At 44.2% G+C, this 18,204-nt stretch overlaps 1 protein-coding gene across 2 annotated transcripts; it reads right to left on the bottom strand.

Annotated features, from left to right (window-relative positions):
* Positions 1-223: 223 nt before the first annotated feature.
* On the bottom strand, positions 224-18,202 carry LOC122927691. 2 transcript variants are annotated; one of them, XM_044279781.1, is made up of 3 exons: positions 18,119-18,202; positions 16,357-16,724; positions 224-2,477 (listed from the first exon to the last, which is right to left on the bottom strand). In XM_044279781.1, the coding sequence occupies exon 3, from the start codon at positions 1,893-1,895 to the stop codon at positions 828-830; it is 1,068 nt and encodes a 355-aa protein (XP_044135716.1). In that variant the 5' UTR covers positions 1,896-2,477; positions 16,357-16,724; positions 18,119-18,202; the 3' UTR covers positions 224-827. The 2 variants fall into 2 exon arrangements, with proteins under 2 accessions (XP_044135716.1, XP_044135717.1); XM_044279782.1 differs by lacking the exon at positions 16,357-16,724 and having other exon boundaries at positions 18,119-18,191.
* Between the last annotated feature and the right edge of the window lie 2 nt (positions 18,203-18,204).

Raw genomic sequence — 18,204 nt, 5'->3', positions numbered from 1 at the left:
GCTGGCGGCCATCTTGGTTTCTGGGTTTCTTGTAGCCTCCCACCCTGCGGCTTCTCCTTCCCACTGGGAGGAGCTGGATGCCTAGCTCATATATATAGGAGGTCTGTGGCTTCAGTTCCTTGCTTGGTCCTCCTGTGTTCACATGTGTTAAATATCGTCCAGCATTTCTTAATTTTGTAAGAGATGCTTCAGAAGGAGCCAACAAAATATGGAGAGTTCTTGATGAAAGATAAAAGTTAAAAGGGTTTAATTCGCATAAAAAGAAACAGTTACAAAGTTTAGGAAGAGAAAAATATAAAGTACAGCAGAAGAATCTCAAAAGATAACAAGCATGTAATAAACCAATTTAGAATGAGTGAAGAAAAAGTGATTCCCTTAAAGTAACGTGTATGTGTGAATGTGTGTGCGTAGAGAGCACAGGTGTCTTGTCAAAGAATGCTCTCCCAATGTCATGAGACAAAGCCTTTTTATAGGTTGACTCTCCATAGAGTTACATTGTATCCTAAATTTATCATTATAACAGACATATATGGTTAACTAGTAAAACCCCTTACATCATGGTTTTCTAAGTTTCCTTATTTGTAAAGCTAATAATAATGTGCTGAGGAGGAGGATTCCTAACCTTTCTAAATACTATTGTCGTCTCAAGAACTGTCAAAATTGACACGTCACACAAGTGCTGACCTTTCATGGTCCTTAAAATACCCTATCCTACTAAAAAGTGTTAATATGTTATTTTACATTTCCCCCTGATTATGATTTTAAATCTAATTTTTCAATCATAACCTTCGCAATTATTCACCATTCGTATCACATTCATATCACATTCATTCATTGACTATGTTATAGCACTTGGTTGATTGATCAATTTTTGGTTCCGTATTCAATATAGAATTGGAATACTGAGTTCTTTTTAACATTTCTTTTAAAATGTTGTCTCCCTTATTAATTTCTTCCTTTATATTCCTATATGTTTTCCTAATCTTATACATAATAAAAATTTGATAGATAACACACAAAAATATCACAATAAATATAATAATAATAGGATGGGACAAAGTATTCCCAACTGCTGTTTGTGCAGAAGATTTTGTCCACATATTTACAGATTTCTTAAATTTTCCCCACCAAGATGTTCCAGACATAGTATTCCATTCATGTTCTATTTCTGATAATTGTCCTTGATGATGATTAAATGCAATTTCAGCTTCTTTTACTTGTTCGTTTAATATTTTTAAAAAACCTTTATCCTTTTTAATTTCTTCTGTCCACTTATCCCACGGAAATTTATCAATTTGAGTGAGATTAAATTGTACTGGAAGGGTTTTTAACTGATTTGTATTTATGGAAGAAATATTAAGTCTTCCTAAATTCATAGAAATAGCTCTCAGATCTCCTTCCAAACAATATAGACCTCTTGTCAAATTCTCGTAATGTATACAAGAAGAAAAGAATGCTACGACCTTTTCTTTCTCAGACATCACTTGTACACAAACTTTGTTTAAACCAACTTGAGTTACCAAATCATGAATTGAGTATACATTCTCAATCCGTGCATGGCAAGAAGTTTGATTATGGAAACAAGAATGATAAATCGCCTTATCTTGCTCCGGTAAACAGATTATTTTAGAAACAAAGTGTAGACATGAAGAAAGATCCAATTGTTCTATATGAGAACCATCATATGCAAATTCTGTATATTGCAATTGATAATAAATCAACTGTGTTTCACTCACAGGAATTCCTAAAACAATTATTGGAACGACCATTTGTTCTCTTCCAGCTACTGGAATCAATGAGGTCGCTGTACATGTGTTCTCATTACATCCTAACCACTTATTTACCCTTAAATCTATATGTCTCATACTATCTCCAATTTTCCACCCAATCTTCATCAACTTTTCCTGTTATGGGAAAAATTTATGAATCCATTATTTTTACATAATTCTGTGTTTGAAACCAAATTTCCTCTCGAGATTTTCCCACTCTTCCAAATGATATCTTATCATTTGTGAGCTCTCCAGACCATGTAGCTGACTCATTTCCTTTTATCACAATACTCCAATATAATCCATCTATCGATGTACACTATCATGTACCTGTTCTATTGTTATGTGTGAATGTTCCTTGTAATTGAGTGAACTTGGTCCTGCTGTTGCATGTAATTCAATGTGTGTATCATGTCTGAAGTGTAATTCAATACAACAGTTAACACCATAACCCATGCAAAGACTTCCGGAAATGTCTCTGGAATTATCTTGAATTTGTTCTTCCAGAAAATCCTCAAGATGAAATCCTCTTCTCCTTCGTGTAAGGATTGAAGTCTCTGTATCATGGTCACTCTTTTTATCATAAAATAATTCTGCGAACGTAGTTGTGAACATCATCATCAACAATGACATTCCCACCATGAAACAGCTTTTCTGAAGAAATCTTTTTCCGTTGTAGAATGCATATTCCATGAAGAATTTCATTCCCTAATGAAGAAAAGCAGTATCATTATTTTGGTACATACAATTTACATTGATCAACATGTACCCACAATTTATGTTGTCTGCGAGTATTCTTTAAAGCATTTGGTGCTCTTTGAACCAAAATCATTACTTTTCCCATAGTATCAATGATTTCAAAGGGACCTTCCCAATTACTTTCCCAAGGTCCACTCTTCCTGAAGGTCTTAATCATTACAAAAGCACCTTTCACAAATTTAGAAGAGTGAGGTGGTATCATGCGTTGCATTTTAGATGCAGCATATGGAAGAATTGTACTTAAATTCTCCTGCAATAACTGTAACCACCTGGACCTTGCTATCGCATCTTTTTGAGGTGTAGACAAGAATGGTTCGTTTGGGAATATTAATGGCATTATTCTTCCCGTCATCAATTCAAATGGAGTATATTGTGTCGTAGAGGAAACAGTTCCTCTTATACTCATTAGTACTAAGGGTACTGCATCAACCCATGTATTCCCTTTGTCTAATAACATTTTTGCAATCCTTGTCTTAATTGTTCTGTTCATTCTTTCCACAATGCCTGCAGATTGTGGGTGATATGATACATGGAACTGTTGTTTTACGCCTAGAATAGCACAAACTGTTTGCATGATTTTACCTGTAAAATGACTTCCTCTGTCAACTCTCATGATTGTATTTGGTGAATTCAATCTGTAAGTGTTTTGGGACAACAGGACGCAATTCCCCCTGACAGTCATGACACAAAACCCCGTTTTCACAAACAAAGGGAGGTTTTGGATCAACCTGAGAAGTAGCAATGGACGAATCCTTCGCTTGTTCTTCTGCAAAAGAAGGCAAATGCGTGTCTGTTTTCCTAACTGGTAAGGCTTTCAAAGATTCAGTTTCTCCCTCCAACTTTCCTGTCTTAGCTGCTTCCTTAGCCAATGCATCTACTGTATTGTTTCCAATAACTAGCTCATGTTTGCCTTTTTTATGTGCGGGAACTTTGACTATAGCATACCCATTTGGATTTTTAGTAGCTAACTTGAATACTTCCTTGAGTGTATCACTATGAATCAGGACCTTGTTAGAGGAATCTACAAAACCTCTCTTCTCCCACACTGGTAAATAGTCTGTCAGTGATCTCACGACATATGAGCTGTCACTATAAATAACCAAGGGACTCTTGTTTTCTTTCTCATCAATTGTCAGTACTGTCTTGACAGCTTCTAACTCTGCTCTCTGAGCTGAATAGTGTCCTGGTAGCCTATGCTGAACCGCATAACCCCTGTCAGGATACCAGAGAGCATAACCTGAATAGTATTTTCCCTCTGACCAAAATCTGGAGCCGTCTACGAACACTGGTTCATCAACGTTCTCTGCATCTCTTCTAAAAAGAGATGAATTTGGTTCACAAAATGTCTCTAAGCATTCATGCACTTTCCCTTCATACTGCATTAATTGAGGAAGGACATACTTGGCTTTGTGATCAATCTCAATTTGCTTTGATGATAAAGACAACAACCAATGTGCAAATCTTTGATGTGACACACCCGGGATGTTTTTCTCAAGGAGAAGTTTTAATGTGGAGTGAGGAGTCTGCAGAATGATTTTGTTAAATCCAACTATGTGTTCTATTGCCTTGACAGCAAAATGAACACCCACCAAATGTTTTGCACAAGTTTCAAACCCTTTTTCCACAGGTGTGAGAAGCTTGGAGAAATAGCCCAAAATCCGCCATTCTCCCCCTTGCAACTGCAAGAGTACAGCTGACACAGCCATGTCTGAGGTATGAACCTGCAAAGCAAACGGTGCCAGAGGCATAACCGTTGATAATGCTGGAGAGGTTTGCATATTTCGCTTTAAAAGTTCAAATGCCTTCTGTTGTTCCTCTTCCCATGGTCCAAAAGAGTCATCATCATTATTTTTCAAGAGATCATAAAGAGGCTTAGCTTTTTCTGCAAACCCTTCTATGAATTCTCTGGAAAAGTTTACCAGACCCAAGAAATGTCTTAGAGCCTTGTGTGATGTTGGAATGGGAAGAAAAGCAATAGCTTCAATCCTTTCTTGAAGAGGCTGTCTCTTTCCTGGACTGATTAACACTCCAAGATATCTCACTTTATTTCGTAATAATTTGACTTTTTGGGTATTCAATTTCAAACCTGCTTCATGCAACAATGAAAACAATTCTGCTAAGAGAGATAAATGCAACTCCCTATCCTCAGTGGCTAAAAGAATATCATCAACATATTGCAACAGACAATCGGGTCTTGAGAATTTGGACAATACTTTTGCAACTGCCTGATGAAATATGCTAGGTGATAAATGCGCTCCTTGAGGCAATCTGCAAAATACATATTGCTCATCCATATAAGAAAATGCAAACTTGTATTGACAACTTTTTGCTAGAGGAATGCTAAAAAAACCATTACTGATGTCTAAAACAGAGAAAAACTTTGCCTTAGCATTCAGTCGTGCCATCATGTCATGAGTATTTGCAACAATGGGTGCCACATTTGGGGTATACTTATTCAGCAGTCTTAGGTCCAATAACATTCGGTATGAACCATCAGGCTTCACGGTACACCACAAAGGATTGTTCGTTACTGAATTAGCTTTTCTAATTACACCCTGATCAAGCAGTTCCTGTATGATTTTAGACATGGGACCAATTGATTCAGGTGGCAATTTGTACTGCTTTTGGGGAGGAGGATCTCTCCCCTCCACATTCACTAATACTTCTCTCATTGTGCCCACCTCATTTCTGAATTGTGCCCACAAAGAAGGAGCACATTGTACAATTCCTTTTAAAACTTCATCATCACCAGTGTCTGGCCACAAATGTTCTGAAGAAACAACTTCAGTTAAGCTAACAGTCCCAACCTGACTGTATTCAGTGGGATCAATGACTACAGGTTTAGATCCATCAACATCTTTCCAGATCACCTTATTCCCTAAGTCAATGACCCAACCCCATTTCTTCATGATGTCCGTTCCTATGATGTTTTCAGAGTTAGTACTATGCCAAATGTCAATTTCAGTTTTCAGATAGCCAGGTATTTCCAAACCCACATTCTGAGCTAAAATCGCTTTAGTACCGCTCTTTCCACTAAAACCAACAATTGTACAAACAGGTGCATTTGGAGTTAGTGGTAAATCCTGATTAGTCACGCTTAATTGAGCTCCTGTGTCAATGAGAAATGTCACCTCTTTGCCCTGTAAAGATCCCTTTACAAAAGGTCTCCCACACTCATCTAATGAAACTGGAGCTACTAGTTCCAAAGGACGAGAGGTCAGAGTTCGTCCTAGTCATGGGGAAGGTAACAAACCAGTTGTCTCCTCAATCTTATCACCATAAGATTTCCCCTTGTACATTGTGTTATTTAATGTTAATTCTCTAATTTGTCGTATTAGAGGTGCATACGGTGACTGTGACTGATACTGCTCTGGAGAAGGAGCTGTTGGCACAAAACCATTTTCTTTCCCTGAATTTTGTGTCTCACTAATGAATTTCCTACATTGCCATTTTAAATGTCCTATTTTCCCACAATGATAACAAGTAACTTGTCCTCTGTGAAATGACAACTTTCCTTTCTGTTTGGAATATTCCCCTTTCATGTGACGGTTTGGTTTAAGATTACTTGAATTAGTTATCTGTTTTTCATCCTTTTTTTGGACAGCAACAACTTTGGCCTTTACACTACTTTGTTTCATCGATCTTCTAATTTGATCAATAAATGTCGCTGCCTCTTGTAGACTAAGCTTTCCTAATGCTAACTCCCTGGAGACTGGGTCAAGGTATTTGAATCTTTTTACAAATGACTTTATCATTGAGGTGGGTTCAGAATCATCCTCAATTTCCATGACCATTCTAAAAGCCTGTTCAAATTTTATTAAGAATGAAAATGGATCATCCTGTAAAGTTGGCTTTAACATGTCAAGGATTTCAAAAGTAGGAGTAGATTCTCCAGGTTCCATGACATTAGGACCAAGCCATGAATTCTGACGGTACAGGGCCATCCTCGCTACCTACGCTGGTTGCCAGACTTGATCAGCAGGATCACCTGTTGGGTCGGTTCGCTGTGGCGTTGCAAACCCTGCTTGAACGCACGGCTCATTTCGCTTCCGTTGCCGATGGGTCGGTTGTCGCTCCTGGGCCCGTTCCTACTGCCGCTCCGGTTGTTGCGCCAGAGTCTACCCCGACACCTGTTGCTGCGCCTGCGGTGTCTCGGGGTATGACCGGTTCTGCCCCCCTTCCACAGCGCTTTGGGGGAGAGCCAACTCAGTGCCGAGGTTTCCTTAACCAGGTGGGCATTTATTTCGAGTTGCTGCCACATGCCTTTCCTACTGAGAGATCAAAGGTGGGCTTCTTGATCTCGCTGCTCTCGGACAAGGCCTTGGCCTGGGCCAGCCCTTTATGGGAGAACAACAATCCGGTGGTTGCCGAGTTTTCCGGTTTTGTTGCTTCTCTTCGGAAGGTATTCGATGTGCCGGCTCGTGCTGCCTCTGCTGCGAAGCTCCTTATGTCCATCAGACAGGGTTCACGATCCGTAGCTGAATACGCCATTGAGTTTCGTACCCTGGCAGCAGAGGTGGGCTGGAATAATGAGGCTCTGGTCGCTGCTTTCTCTCATGGTCTTTCGGATGCCTTGAAGGATGAGGTTGCAGCTAAGGACCTACCAGTGGAGCTCGAGTCTCTTATTTCTTTCCTGATTTTGATTGACACCAGACTCAGGGAGAGACCTTCCTTTAAGGAGAGCCTGCGGAGGTCTTCTAACAGATTGGCGCCTACATTTGCTGTCCCACCCGTGCCTCCCTCTCCTCCCACGCCTCCTGGGGATGACTTGTCTGGGGGTGAACCCATGCAGCTGGGGTTTGCTCGCCTGTCCGAGGGGGAGAGGGTACTCCGGAGACGCGAGGGCCGATGCATGTACTGTGGTCTTGGTGGGCATTTTCGGTTGGCATGTCCGAACCGTCCGGGAAACGCTCGCACCTGAGATCCTGTCGGGGGCAGATCTTGGGTGGAGTCTCCTCGTCCCCGGTTTCCCGTGTTGACAAACCACTGATCACTGTTGTCCTCTCCTGGGTCGGGGGCTCGGTGACGACCCAGGCGTTGGTGGACTCTGGTGCTGGTGGTTTGTTCATTGATAGTGTGTTCGCTGCCGCCAATTCCATTCCTCTGCAGCCTCGAGGTTCCCCACTGGCTCTTGAGGCGATAGACGGCAGACCCCTTCTGCCGCCACACGTGACTCATGAGACCCTTCCAGTGGGGATAGCCATTGGTGCCGTTCACAGAGAGTCGGTCTGTTTCCAGGTGATTTCGTCTCCACACTACTCGGTGGTCTTGGGGTACCCCTGGCTCCAGAAGCATAATCCGACTTTCGATTGGAGATCGGCCGAGATCCTCTCGTGGTCACCGCAGTGTGGGGCTAGTTGCATCCATAGGCCTGTCAAGTTGCTGTGTACTTCCTCGGACTCTCTGTTGCCTCCTGAATACGAAGAGTACCGGGATGTATTCGATAAGGTGCGCGCGGTTGCCCTACCTCCGCACCGCCCATACGATTGTGCCATAGAGTTACAATCTGGTGCCGTTCCTCCTCGTGGCAAAGTCTATCCACTGTCGGTAGCGGAGAATGAGGCCATGGAGGAGTACGTGAGGGAGGCGCTTTCACGCGGACACATTCGCAAATCCTCGTCCCCGGCAGGGGCTGGATTTTTCTTTGTGAAAAAGAAGGGCGGTGAGTTGAGGCCTTGCATCGATTACAGGGGTCTCAATCGCATCACGATCAAGAACGCTTACCCGATACCCTTGATTTCCGAGCTGTTCGATCGCCTCAAAGGGGCCACGGTCTTTACCAAACTCGACCTGAGGGCGGCATATAACCTGGTAAGGATCAAGGCGGGCGATGAGTGGAAGACCGCGTTTAACACCAGGACCGGTCATTATGAATCCTTGGTTATGCCCTTTGGGTTGTGCAATGCGCCCGCAGTCTTCCAGGAATTCATCAACGATGTTTTCCGTGACCTGTTGCAGCAGTGTGTGGTGGTCTATTTGGATGACATCTTGGTATATTCTGAATCCATGGAGGCCCACATTATGGATGTCAGACGAGTGTTGCAACGGTTACGAGAGAACAGGCTGTTCGGTAAGCTTGAGAAATGCGAATTTCACCGATCCCAGGTAACCTTCTTAGGTTACATCATTTCCGCTGAGGGGTTCTCCATGGATCCTGAGAAGGTTTCGGCTGTCTTACAGTGGCCCCAGCCCAGTGGTCTCCGTGCCCTGCAGCGCTTTTTGGGCTTCGCCAATTATTATCGGAAGTTCATCAGGGACTTTTCTATGCTAGCCAAGCCGCTCACGGATCTGACCAGGAAGGGCAGTAATTTCCAGGTCTGGCCACTCGAGGCCATCCGAGCGTTTGAGGCTCTAAAGTCCGCCTTTGTGTCGGCTCCGATTCTGTCGCATCCCAACCCTGGGTTGCCCTTTGTCCTCGAGGTGGACGCGTCTGAGACGGGAGTAGGCGCCCTCCTGTCTCAGCGTAGAACACCAGAGGGTCCTCTGCTTCCTTGTGGGTTTTACTCCCGGAAACTGTCTTCCGCGGAGTGCAACTATCAGATTGGTGACAGGGAGTTATTGGCCATCGTGCAGGCCCTTAAAGAATGGAGGCACTTGCTCGAGGGTTCGGTGGTTCCGGTTCTCATCCTGACAGACCACAAGAATCTGACCTACCTTTCTGAGGCCAAGAGATTGACACCACGTCAGGCCAGATGGGCTCTGTTCTTGTCACGTTTTAATTACGTGGTCTCCTACCTACCCGGTTCCAAGAACATCCGAGCGGATGCCTTATCACGGCAGTACTCCGAGCTGTCCGGGGAGGAGTCGATTCCGACTTCGGTCATACCTCCGAATCAGATCCTGGCCGCCATTCGCACCAGCCTGACCTCTCCCCTGGGTGAGCAGATTTTGGCGGCTCAATCTGGTGCTCCCTCTGGGAGACCCAACGGCAGGTGTTTTGTGCCTGAGGAGTTGCGCATTCGGTTGTTGCGAACCTACCATAACTCCAAGGCCGCGGGGCATCCTGGAAAGAATCAGCTGTCCTGGGCTGTTTCACGTCTGTTCTGGTGGCCTTCTCTACGTTCCGACATCGCCGCATATGTAGCGGCATGCTCCGTTTGTGCCCAGAGTAAGTCCCCTCGGCACCTTCCGTTGGGCCTTTTGCAACCCATAGCCACCGGGGAGCGCCCATGGTCACACCTGGGGATGGATTTCATTGTGGACCTCCCTGCATCCCGAGGCCATACGGTCATTCTCATGATTGTGGATCGGTTTTCCAAAATGTGCCACTGTGTTGCTCTCAAGAAGTTACCCTCTGCACAAGAGTTGGCCACGATTTTCGCCAGGGAGGTCTTCCGGTTGCACGGTTTGCCCAAGGAGATTGTGTCGGATCGGGGGAGTCAGTTTGTGTCCAGGTTCTGGCGCGCCTTTTGCTCCCAGTTGGGGATTCATCTCTCTTTCTCCTCGGCCTACCACCCTCAGTCCAATGGGGCCGCAGAACGATCCAATCAGGCCTTGGAGCAATTCCTTCGTTGCTATGTCTCCGATCACCAAGACAATTGGGTTGACCTCCTGCCTTGGGCTGAGTTTGCCAGGAACACGGCAGTGAACTCTTCCTCTGGGACGTCTCCCTTCATGGCCAATTATGGGTTCCAACCTGCCGTGTTACCGGAGGTATTCTCTCCCCAGGATATTCCGGCTGTGGAGGATCACCTTTCCGTCCTACGTGCTTCTTGGGTACAGATCCAGAGGTCCCTTGAGGTCTCTGTGCAGCGCCAGAGACTCCAGGCTGATCGCAGACGAGCGCCCGCTCCTTCCTACCAGGTCGGAGACCGTGTATGGTTGTCCACCTGCAACCTCAACCTTCGAGTGCCCACTCCCAAGCTGGCGCCTCGCTTTGTTGGTCCCTTCCGAGTGCTTCGCAGGGTAAACCCGGTAGCCTATGCCCTTGCGCTTCCTCCTGGCATGCGGATCTCCAACGTGTTTCATGTCTCCCTGTTGAAGCCATTGGTGTGTAATCGTTTCACTTCCTCGGTTCCTCGGCCCCGTCCGATCCAAGTGGGCAATCGTGAGGAATATGAGGTGAGCAATATCCTGGACTCACGCCTGGTCCGCGGTCGGTTGCAGTTTTTGGTCCATTGGCGTGGTTATGGTCCAGAGGAGCGTTCCTGGGTTCCCTCCGCAGATGTCCATGCTCCTGCTTTGCTCCGAGCCTTCCACGCACGCTTCCCTCAGAAACCGTTCCTTACTCTCATATATATAGGAGGTCTGTGGCTTCAGTTCCTTGCTTGGTCCTCCTGTGTTCACATGCTTCTAAGACTGCTGCTGCTTCTGGTTCCTGATCCTGGCCTCGTCTGACTACCCCGTTGGTTCCTGATCCTGGCCTCGTCTGACTACCCCGTTGGTTCCTGATCCTGGCTTCGTCTGACTACCCCGTTGGTTCCTGATCCTGGCTTCGTCTGACTACCCCGTTGGTTCCTGATCCTGGCTTCGTCTGACTACCCTTCTGGTTCCTGACCTCTGTCTACGCAAGACCCTGCTTCGGTTTAGCCATCCGTTTGGACTTTTGCTTACGGCTTGCTTTTCAATAAAGCCTTCTTATTTTCCACTTATCTCTTGTTGTACGTCTGGTTCATGGTTCCATGACACCTCCTTATATTGCGCGCTTTGCCAATAAATATATATTGACCACCCTGTATTGCCAATGGAGAATTCCCCCTGCAAAACATACAAGAATAGGACAGGTTCTATATTCTTGGGGGGGGGGGGGGGGGGCACAGAACAGACATTCAGATGCAGGCAGCACATGGTGTTGTCCACATCTTTTTTGCCCCCACTGAAATGAATGGGTCCTCAAAAAATGTGGATCGGATGCAGACCAAAAATATGGTCATGTGAATGCACTAAGGCTAAATACACATCAAGTTTTTTGGATGAGGATTTGAAGCAGACCTGCCTACAGAAATGGATTAGAAAGGAATTAGAAATATACAGTAAAGGAAAGATTTCTACTTCTGTATTTGGCTGACAATCAGCTGTGTTTAGTCGTGGTATGTTAGCATTTAGCATTATAGCTTCTCATCTAAGTGTCCAGGCCTCATATTTACTGCTTATGTCAAGGTTCCAGTCTCCAGGCCCTGTCTCTTTATTAGCTGTTTGTTTGCTCTGACTATTCACCATTGTATCCAGCTGTTCTGTGATTAGTCCCTGATTAAGTTACATCCAGTCCCCCGTCTATTGTTCACACCTAGAAGTGTAAATGTAAGGCTTTAGTAAGGATTAGATACACAGCTCAGCAGACAGTATCACACATTATAAGATGAGATACACAGCACAGAAGCTGGTATCACACATGATAGGATAAGATACACGGCTCAGCAGACAGTATGACACAGGATAGGATTACATACACGGCTCCGCAGACAGTATCACACATGATATGATTAGATACACGGCTCTGCAGACAGTATCACACATGATATGATTAGATACACAGCTCAGCAGGCAGTATCACACATAATATGATTAGATACGCAGCTGAGCAGACAGTATCACACATGATATGATTAGATACACAGCTAAGCAGGCAGTATCACACATGATATTTGGATTCTGGATTTAGTGTTCCTTTATTCTCATGTGTTTGATTTTCGCACATTTAACATTCTCAATAGCTCTCACCAAATCTAGCTAGGTCTGCCGCTAAATATCTCATATTTGAGGCTAGCTTTTCTGCAGCTTAAAAGGGTTGTCCAAGTTATATTTATTGATGACCTATCCTCAGGATAGGTTATCAATATCAGATCGGCGGGGGTCCCACACCCAGCACCCCCGCCGATCAGCTGAATGTGGAGTACTCACCGCCCAGTGGTTGTGATGCATATTGCAGCTTTTTAGAGTTTAGTTACAATCTCGCGATATGATGTTGTTTTGCTCTCAGGACAAACACCACTTTCAGTTTGGAGATCAGGTAAGAGAGGATGCATCTGTACTTATATACCTTATACTTACCTTTGGCTGCACTGTCTAACTATATATACATGGGGACACCTACTGTGTATTTTTATTAATGGATATGCCTACTATATTCCCAGTAATCCGGGTTATCATATTTACAATATACTTCTGAAGAATTATTTGGGACGACAGCCTACATATACTACATCAAGGACTTTTCTTCAACTATTTAATTTATGAAATTTTTATACTACTATATGCCATCATGTATAATTTATTGTCTTTTTATATATGTATTATCTAGGCCTTGAACAAGGTCCCGGATAGACCGAAACGTTGGCCAATGGCTCCTTGTTAACAAAAAAAATTTAGGATGAAATTAATTATGTTCATTATCACGTCTGAGTGCCGTAGTTTACTCGTTTTGATTCTACATTATACTTGCCACTGAGCACCCCCTGCGACGACTAGGAGTGCCGACAAATCAGCCTTTATTACATCTTCCTTTGCAGCCAATGACTGACTTCAGCAGTGATGTGGCCACATGAATTGGCTACAGAAGATGATGTGACTATGCCTATGCTGTGCCAAATTTAAACACTGCATGGGGACTGGAAAATGGACATGCAGAAGGGAGTGCAGGGGACTGGAGCGACAGGGAGCAGGTAAGTGTGAATCTTCTGTTCAGCCCCATGCACACGACTACATCCATTTTGCAGTCCACAAAATACGGTTGCGGTCCGTGTGTTGCTGCAGCGTCCCACATATGTGTGTAAATGGGACACTTCAAACATCTGAATATATATATATATATATATATATATGTATGTATTGAATTGCAATGTATGGTATTTTCTATTATCTGTCTGGCAAGTTCATTTACATCCATTCGCCCCTAGGTGGTGCACATAATATATAATATATATAGTATGTGTGTGTGGGGGGTGGGGGGGGTGTCTAGCGTAGAGCAGAGTAGGGCAGAGTAAAGCAGAGTAAAGGAGGATTAGAATGTAGTCAGAGTAAAGAGAAGCAAGTTCATGGAGGAGAGAAACAGGCTAAAGTCGTCATGTAGCTGTTTTCCTTTCCTCTGGGCCCTGATCAAGCCTGGAGAAGACTACCACAGCAACCAAGCACCAGACAGTAAGGCCTCTTGCACACAAACGTTTTTTTTCCGTTTACGCTCCGTTTTTTGCGTTCCGTATACGGACCGTGTACGGGACCATTCATTTCAATGGATCCGCAAAAAAAAATGAAGGTACTCCGTATGCCTTCCGTTTTCGTATTTCCGATTTTCTGTTCCGTTCAAAGATAGAACATGTCCTATTATTGTCCGCATAATGGACAAGGATAGTACTGTTCTATCAGGGACCAGCTGTTCCGTTCTGCAAAAAACGGAATGCACGCGGACGTCATGCGTATTTTTTGCGGACCGCAAAATACTGAAAAAGTCATATGGTCGTGTGCAAGAGGCCTAACAGCTAAACTTAGCTTATGGACCTCATTAGCACAAGTGACCAGGAGTAGCTTTCCGAGTGCCTGGACATGTATGGACAGTTGATGCGCAGAATTGTCTTTATCACTAAGCCTTCCGGGTCATAGTGGAAAACCCTATTTAGAGGAGTATCCTGCAAATAATGAAGCAGATGTGTTTGCCTGCCACAAGGGAGATCGCCCTTAAAGGATAGCTCATAGTAACCAGATATATCAGCATACTTAGCACCAGAGTGCTATAGAGTGAACTTGGGATTACTACCTGGATCCTTGCCTGTAAAGTGTCTACTTTAAAAGGGACAACTCCTTCATTGACAACTGCCACTACCTGATAATAGGATTACCATTGAACTTTTAATGCTTACTAAAAGCTTCCCATTGATGAACTGTACCAACTGTCCAGAGACTATTGTTTGTCAGTAAATGTTCAACTGGTTTACCAGACAACTACCGAGTCCTCATTCTTACTACCACTACTCTCAACATTTGCACCTAACGGTGCTGGCGTCACGGACACAGGGGCCCAGCCACAAGCAGCCTAAACATCACCACCATCAAGGGCACCTCAACCAACATCTGGCTGGTGTTCCCTGCAACTGAAAGTGCCCTGGAAGATCTCATGCGGTCTTCTCATCCACTGCACTGCCGGCCCCAAAGGACAACTAAACCGTGAGTACTACTATCCTCGGCATCTATCGCTATCATCTATCACTCGGCATACTACTATCCTCGGCAGCCTATCACTAGTACGCTCACGCCCGCATCATCCTTATGGAGCCCAGGCACGCTGCAATGCATCTACATTTTTTGTGTATCCACTGACTTCAATGGGTCCGCGGGCCACATTTAGCGGACAAGAGTAGGACTTGTTCTATTTTTTGCGGAACGGGCATATGGATGTGGAGAGCACATGGGTGATCCGTTTGATTTCTGTATCTGTATGTCCTTTCTGCAAAAGGAAAGAACAAGTCCTATACTTGGCCACAAAACGTGGATCCAATGAAGTTAATGGGAACGCAAAAAAACAGATCCCACAAGTGGACATCGTCTGCATTTTGCAGATCCGTGTTTTGCGGACCACAAACGGACGCGTGCATGAGCCCTTAGCGGTCTGACATGCATATCTGACATCTACAGGCCAAATGGAGAACTACGCTATTTCCTATGCAATCTTATGTATAACCCAAACTCCTAAAGGTACTTTCACACTTGCGGCAGAGGATTCCGGCAGGTAATACCATCGCCGTAACTGCCTGCCAGATCCGTCAAAACGTATGCAAACTGATGGCATTTGTCAGACGGATCAGGATCGCATGCAAACTGATGGCATTTGTCAGACGGATCAGGATCCTGATCCATCTGACAAATACATTGAAATGCCGGATCTGTCTCTCCGGTGTCATCTGGAAAAACGAATCCAGCATTTTTTTTTTTTTAACATTCTTTGTGGTCTGAGCATGCGCAGAACGCAATGCCGGATCTGTTTTGCCTGAACACCCGTGGTCGGATCCAGCATTAATGCATTTCTGGCGGCATTCTGGCAAGTGTTCCGGAATTTTGGACGAAGATAAAACCGCAACATGCTGCGGCATTATCTCCATCCTGAAAAGTCATAAAGACTGAACTGAAGACATCCTGATGCATCCTTAACGCATGGGGATAAAACTGATCAGTTATTTTCTGGTATTGAGCCCCTAGGACGGAACTCAGTGCCGGAAAAGAAAAACGCTAGTGTGAAAGTACCCTAAAGCTGACTACACAATTTCTTAATAAAGTGTTATTCTGGGTCATAGCCTCATGGTTGAATTTAAAAAGCTTAAAATGGTTGTCCTAGTTAGGCTACATGCACACGACCGTGCTGTTTTTTACGGTCCGCAAACCGCGGATCCGCAAAAAACGGAAGCCGTCCATGTGCCTTCCGCAATTTGCGGAACGGAACGGCGGCCCATTGTGGACATGCCAATTCTTGTCCGCAAAACGGACAAGAATATGACATGCTATATTTTTTGGAGGGGCCACCGAATGGTGCAACGGATGCGGACAGCACACGGTGTGTTGTCCGCATCTTTTGCGGCCCCATTAAAATGAATGGGTCCGCATCCGAGCTGCAAAAACGGCGGCTCGGATGCGTACCAAAACAACCGTCGTGTGCATGAGACCATAGTCTATTTTCACACTCGCGTTTGGTGAGGATCCGTCATGGAAAATGGATGCATTCTGAGCGGATCCTTTTCCATTCAGAATGCTTTAGGGCAAAACGAATCCATTTTGGACCGCTTGTGAGATCCCTGAACGGATCTCAGAAACGGAAAGCCAAAACGTGAGTGTGAAAGTAGCCTTATATCTATACATGTTAGTTTGTCTTATAACAGTATTAAAAAAACATTTGTAATTTACTTACATAATTTATTTTGCATTGTTTGTGAACTGCCGATGTGGGTCACGTGACCCCTGACGTCATCCACCAGGCTCCGGCGGTGACCTCTCGTGTACAGGCTTCTCCCTGTAAACGTCAGAGCCTTGTGTCTCCGTCCCCCTCTCTCTTCTCTGGCTGCCGTGGCTCCTGTGAGGTATCGTGCATGCGCGATCCTTATCAGTGGCGGCAGTGGGGCCGTGGAGAGATTCTATGGTGTGCCCGCTCCCTCTCTATGATCCACTTCAGTATTCTTCTCCTTATTCATGCAAAAGCAGTGCCAGGTTCGGTAAGTGTGTGCCCAGATTATTGTTGGGTGGCCTGAACCTATACTTATGCTGCCTCACACCACCATACTGAAGCCATGCTCAGTGACCCGGAAAAAAAATAATAATAACAAATGAACATCTCCCACAAATAAAATGGCAGAATTGTGTTTTTCTGTTTTCCACCCCACAAGGACCTTTTTTAAAGTGTTTCAGTACACTGGCCCAGATTTATTTATTAATAGCGTAGATACATATAGCTTAGATAGATGTAGGTGTCATATAGCTTAGCTACATATAGGTGTCATATAGCTTAGATAAATATAGGTGTCATATAGCTTAGATACATATAGCTGTCATATAGCTCAGATACATATAGCTGTCATATAGCTTAGATACATATAGCTATTATATAGCTCAGATACATATAACTGTCATATAGCTTAGATACATATAGCTGTCATATAGCTTAGAACAGTGATGGCGAACCTATGGCACGGGTGCCAGAGGCGGCACTCAGAGCCCTCTCTGTGGGCACCCGCACCCTGGAAAAAGTCTATGGTGTACCAATATGCTTTAGACTTTTCCTGCCATTCATCAGCACAGGACGCACTATGAACAGCAACAGGCAGCACAAAGAATGTAGGCTATTAGAGCTAAATGATAGTACATGGAAGATATACTATATTGGTATTCAGGTTAAATTGCTGTGTTGGCACTTTGAGATAAATAAGTGGGTATTTGGTTGCAGTTTGGGCACTCGGTCTCTAAAAGGTTCACCATCACTGGCTTAGAAATATATAGCTGTCATATAGCTTAGATACATATAGGTGTCATATAGCTTGGATACATATAGCCGTCATATAGCTTAGATAGATATAACCGGCATATAGCGTAGATACATATAGCCGTCATATAGCTTAGACAGATATAACCGGCATATAGCGTAGATACATATAGCCGTCATATAGCTTAGATACATATAGCTGTCATATGGCTGAGATACATATAGGTGTCATATGTCTTAGATACATATATCTGTCATATGGCTTAGATACATATATCTGTCATATAGCTTAGATACATATAGGTGTCATATAGCTTAGATACATATAGCTGTCATATAGCTTAGATACATATAGGTGTCATATAGCAATGTGACAGGAAGATCTTCTGCCTCTGTGAGGTTATTGGAGATGATTATGTGTTTTTTATGCAAAGTTAGGATGTGCCGGGGGCGGGGAAGGTCAGATTATTCACACCCACAAATATTTATGAGGGAGGGCTTAGTCATTGTTGTTACCCCCCCCCCCCAGCTTTGCTGCAGCTTGTAAACAAAGCATGAATAACAGAACCATGAAAAGGTGTAAGTATGGGTTTTTCTCTTAAAGGATAACTGTCATATTTTTTTTATACAATTGAATTTGTCTCATTGTGTTTACATTAGTGCCCTAGTTTATACTTTTGGCTACGTACTAAATTACCATGTAATTCCTGCATGTCCGGTCCTCCCTCTGGCATTTTAGCTTTGCTGCTAAAAGAGCGTTGATTGGTGTCCTCTGTCTCCCAG

This window comes from Bufo gargarizans, chromosome 2 (genome assembly GCF_014858855.1).
Source record: "Bufo gargarizans isolate SCDJY-AF-19 chromosome 2, ASM1485885v1, whole genome shotgun sequence".
NCBI lineage: Eukaryota > Metazoa > Chordata > Amphibia > Anura > Bufonidae > Bufo > Bufo gargarizans.
The sequence above is the reverse complement of the archived record's forward strand: the minus strand, read 5'-3'. Positions and strand labels throughout refer to the sequence as shown.

Coding starts and splice junctions, on each gene's coding strand:
- LOC122927691 (XM_044279781.1), bottom strand. CDS start 1,895: ATGAAGATTGGGTGGAAAATTGGAGATAGTATGAGACATATAGATTTA.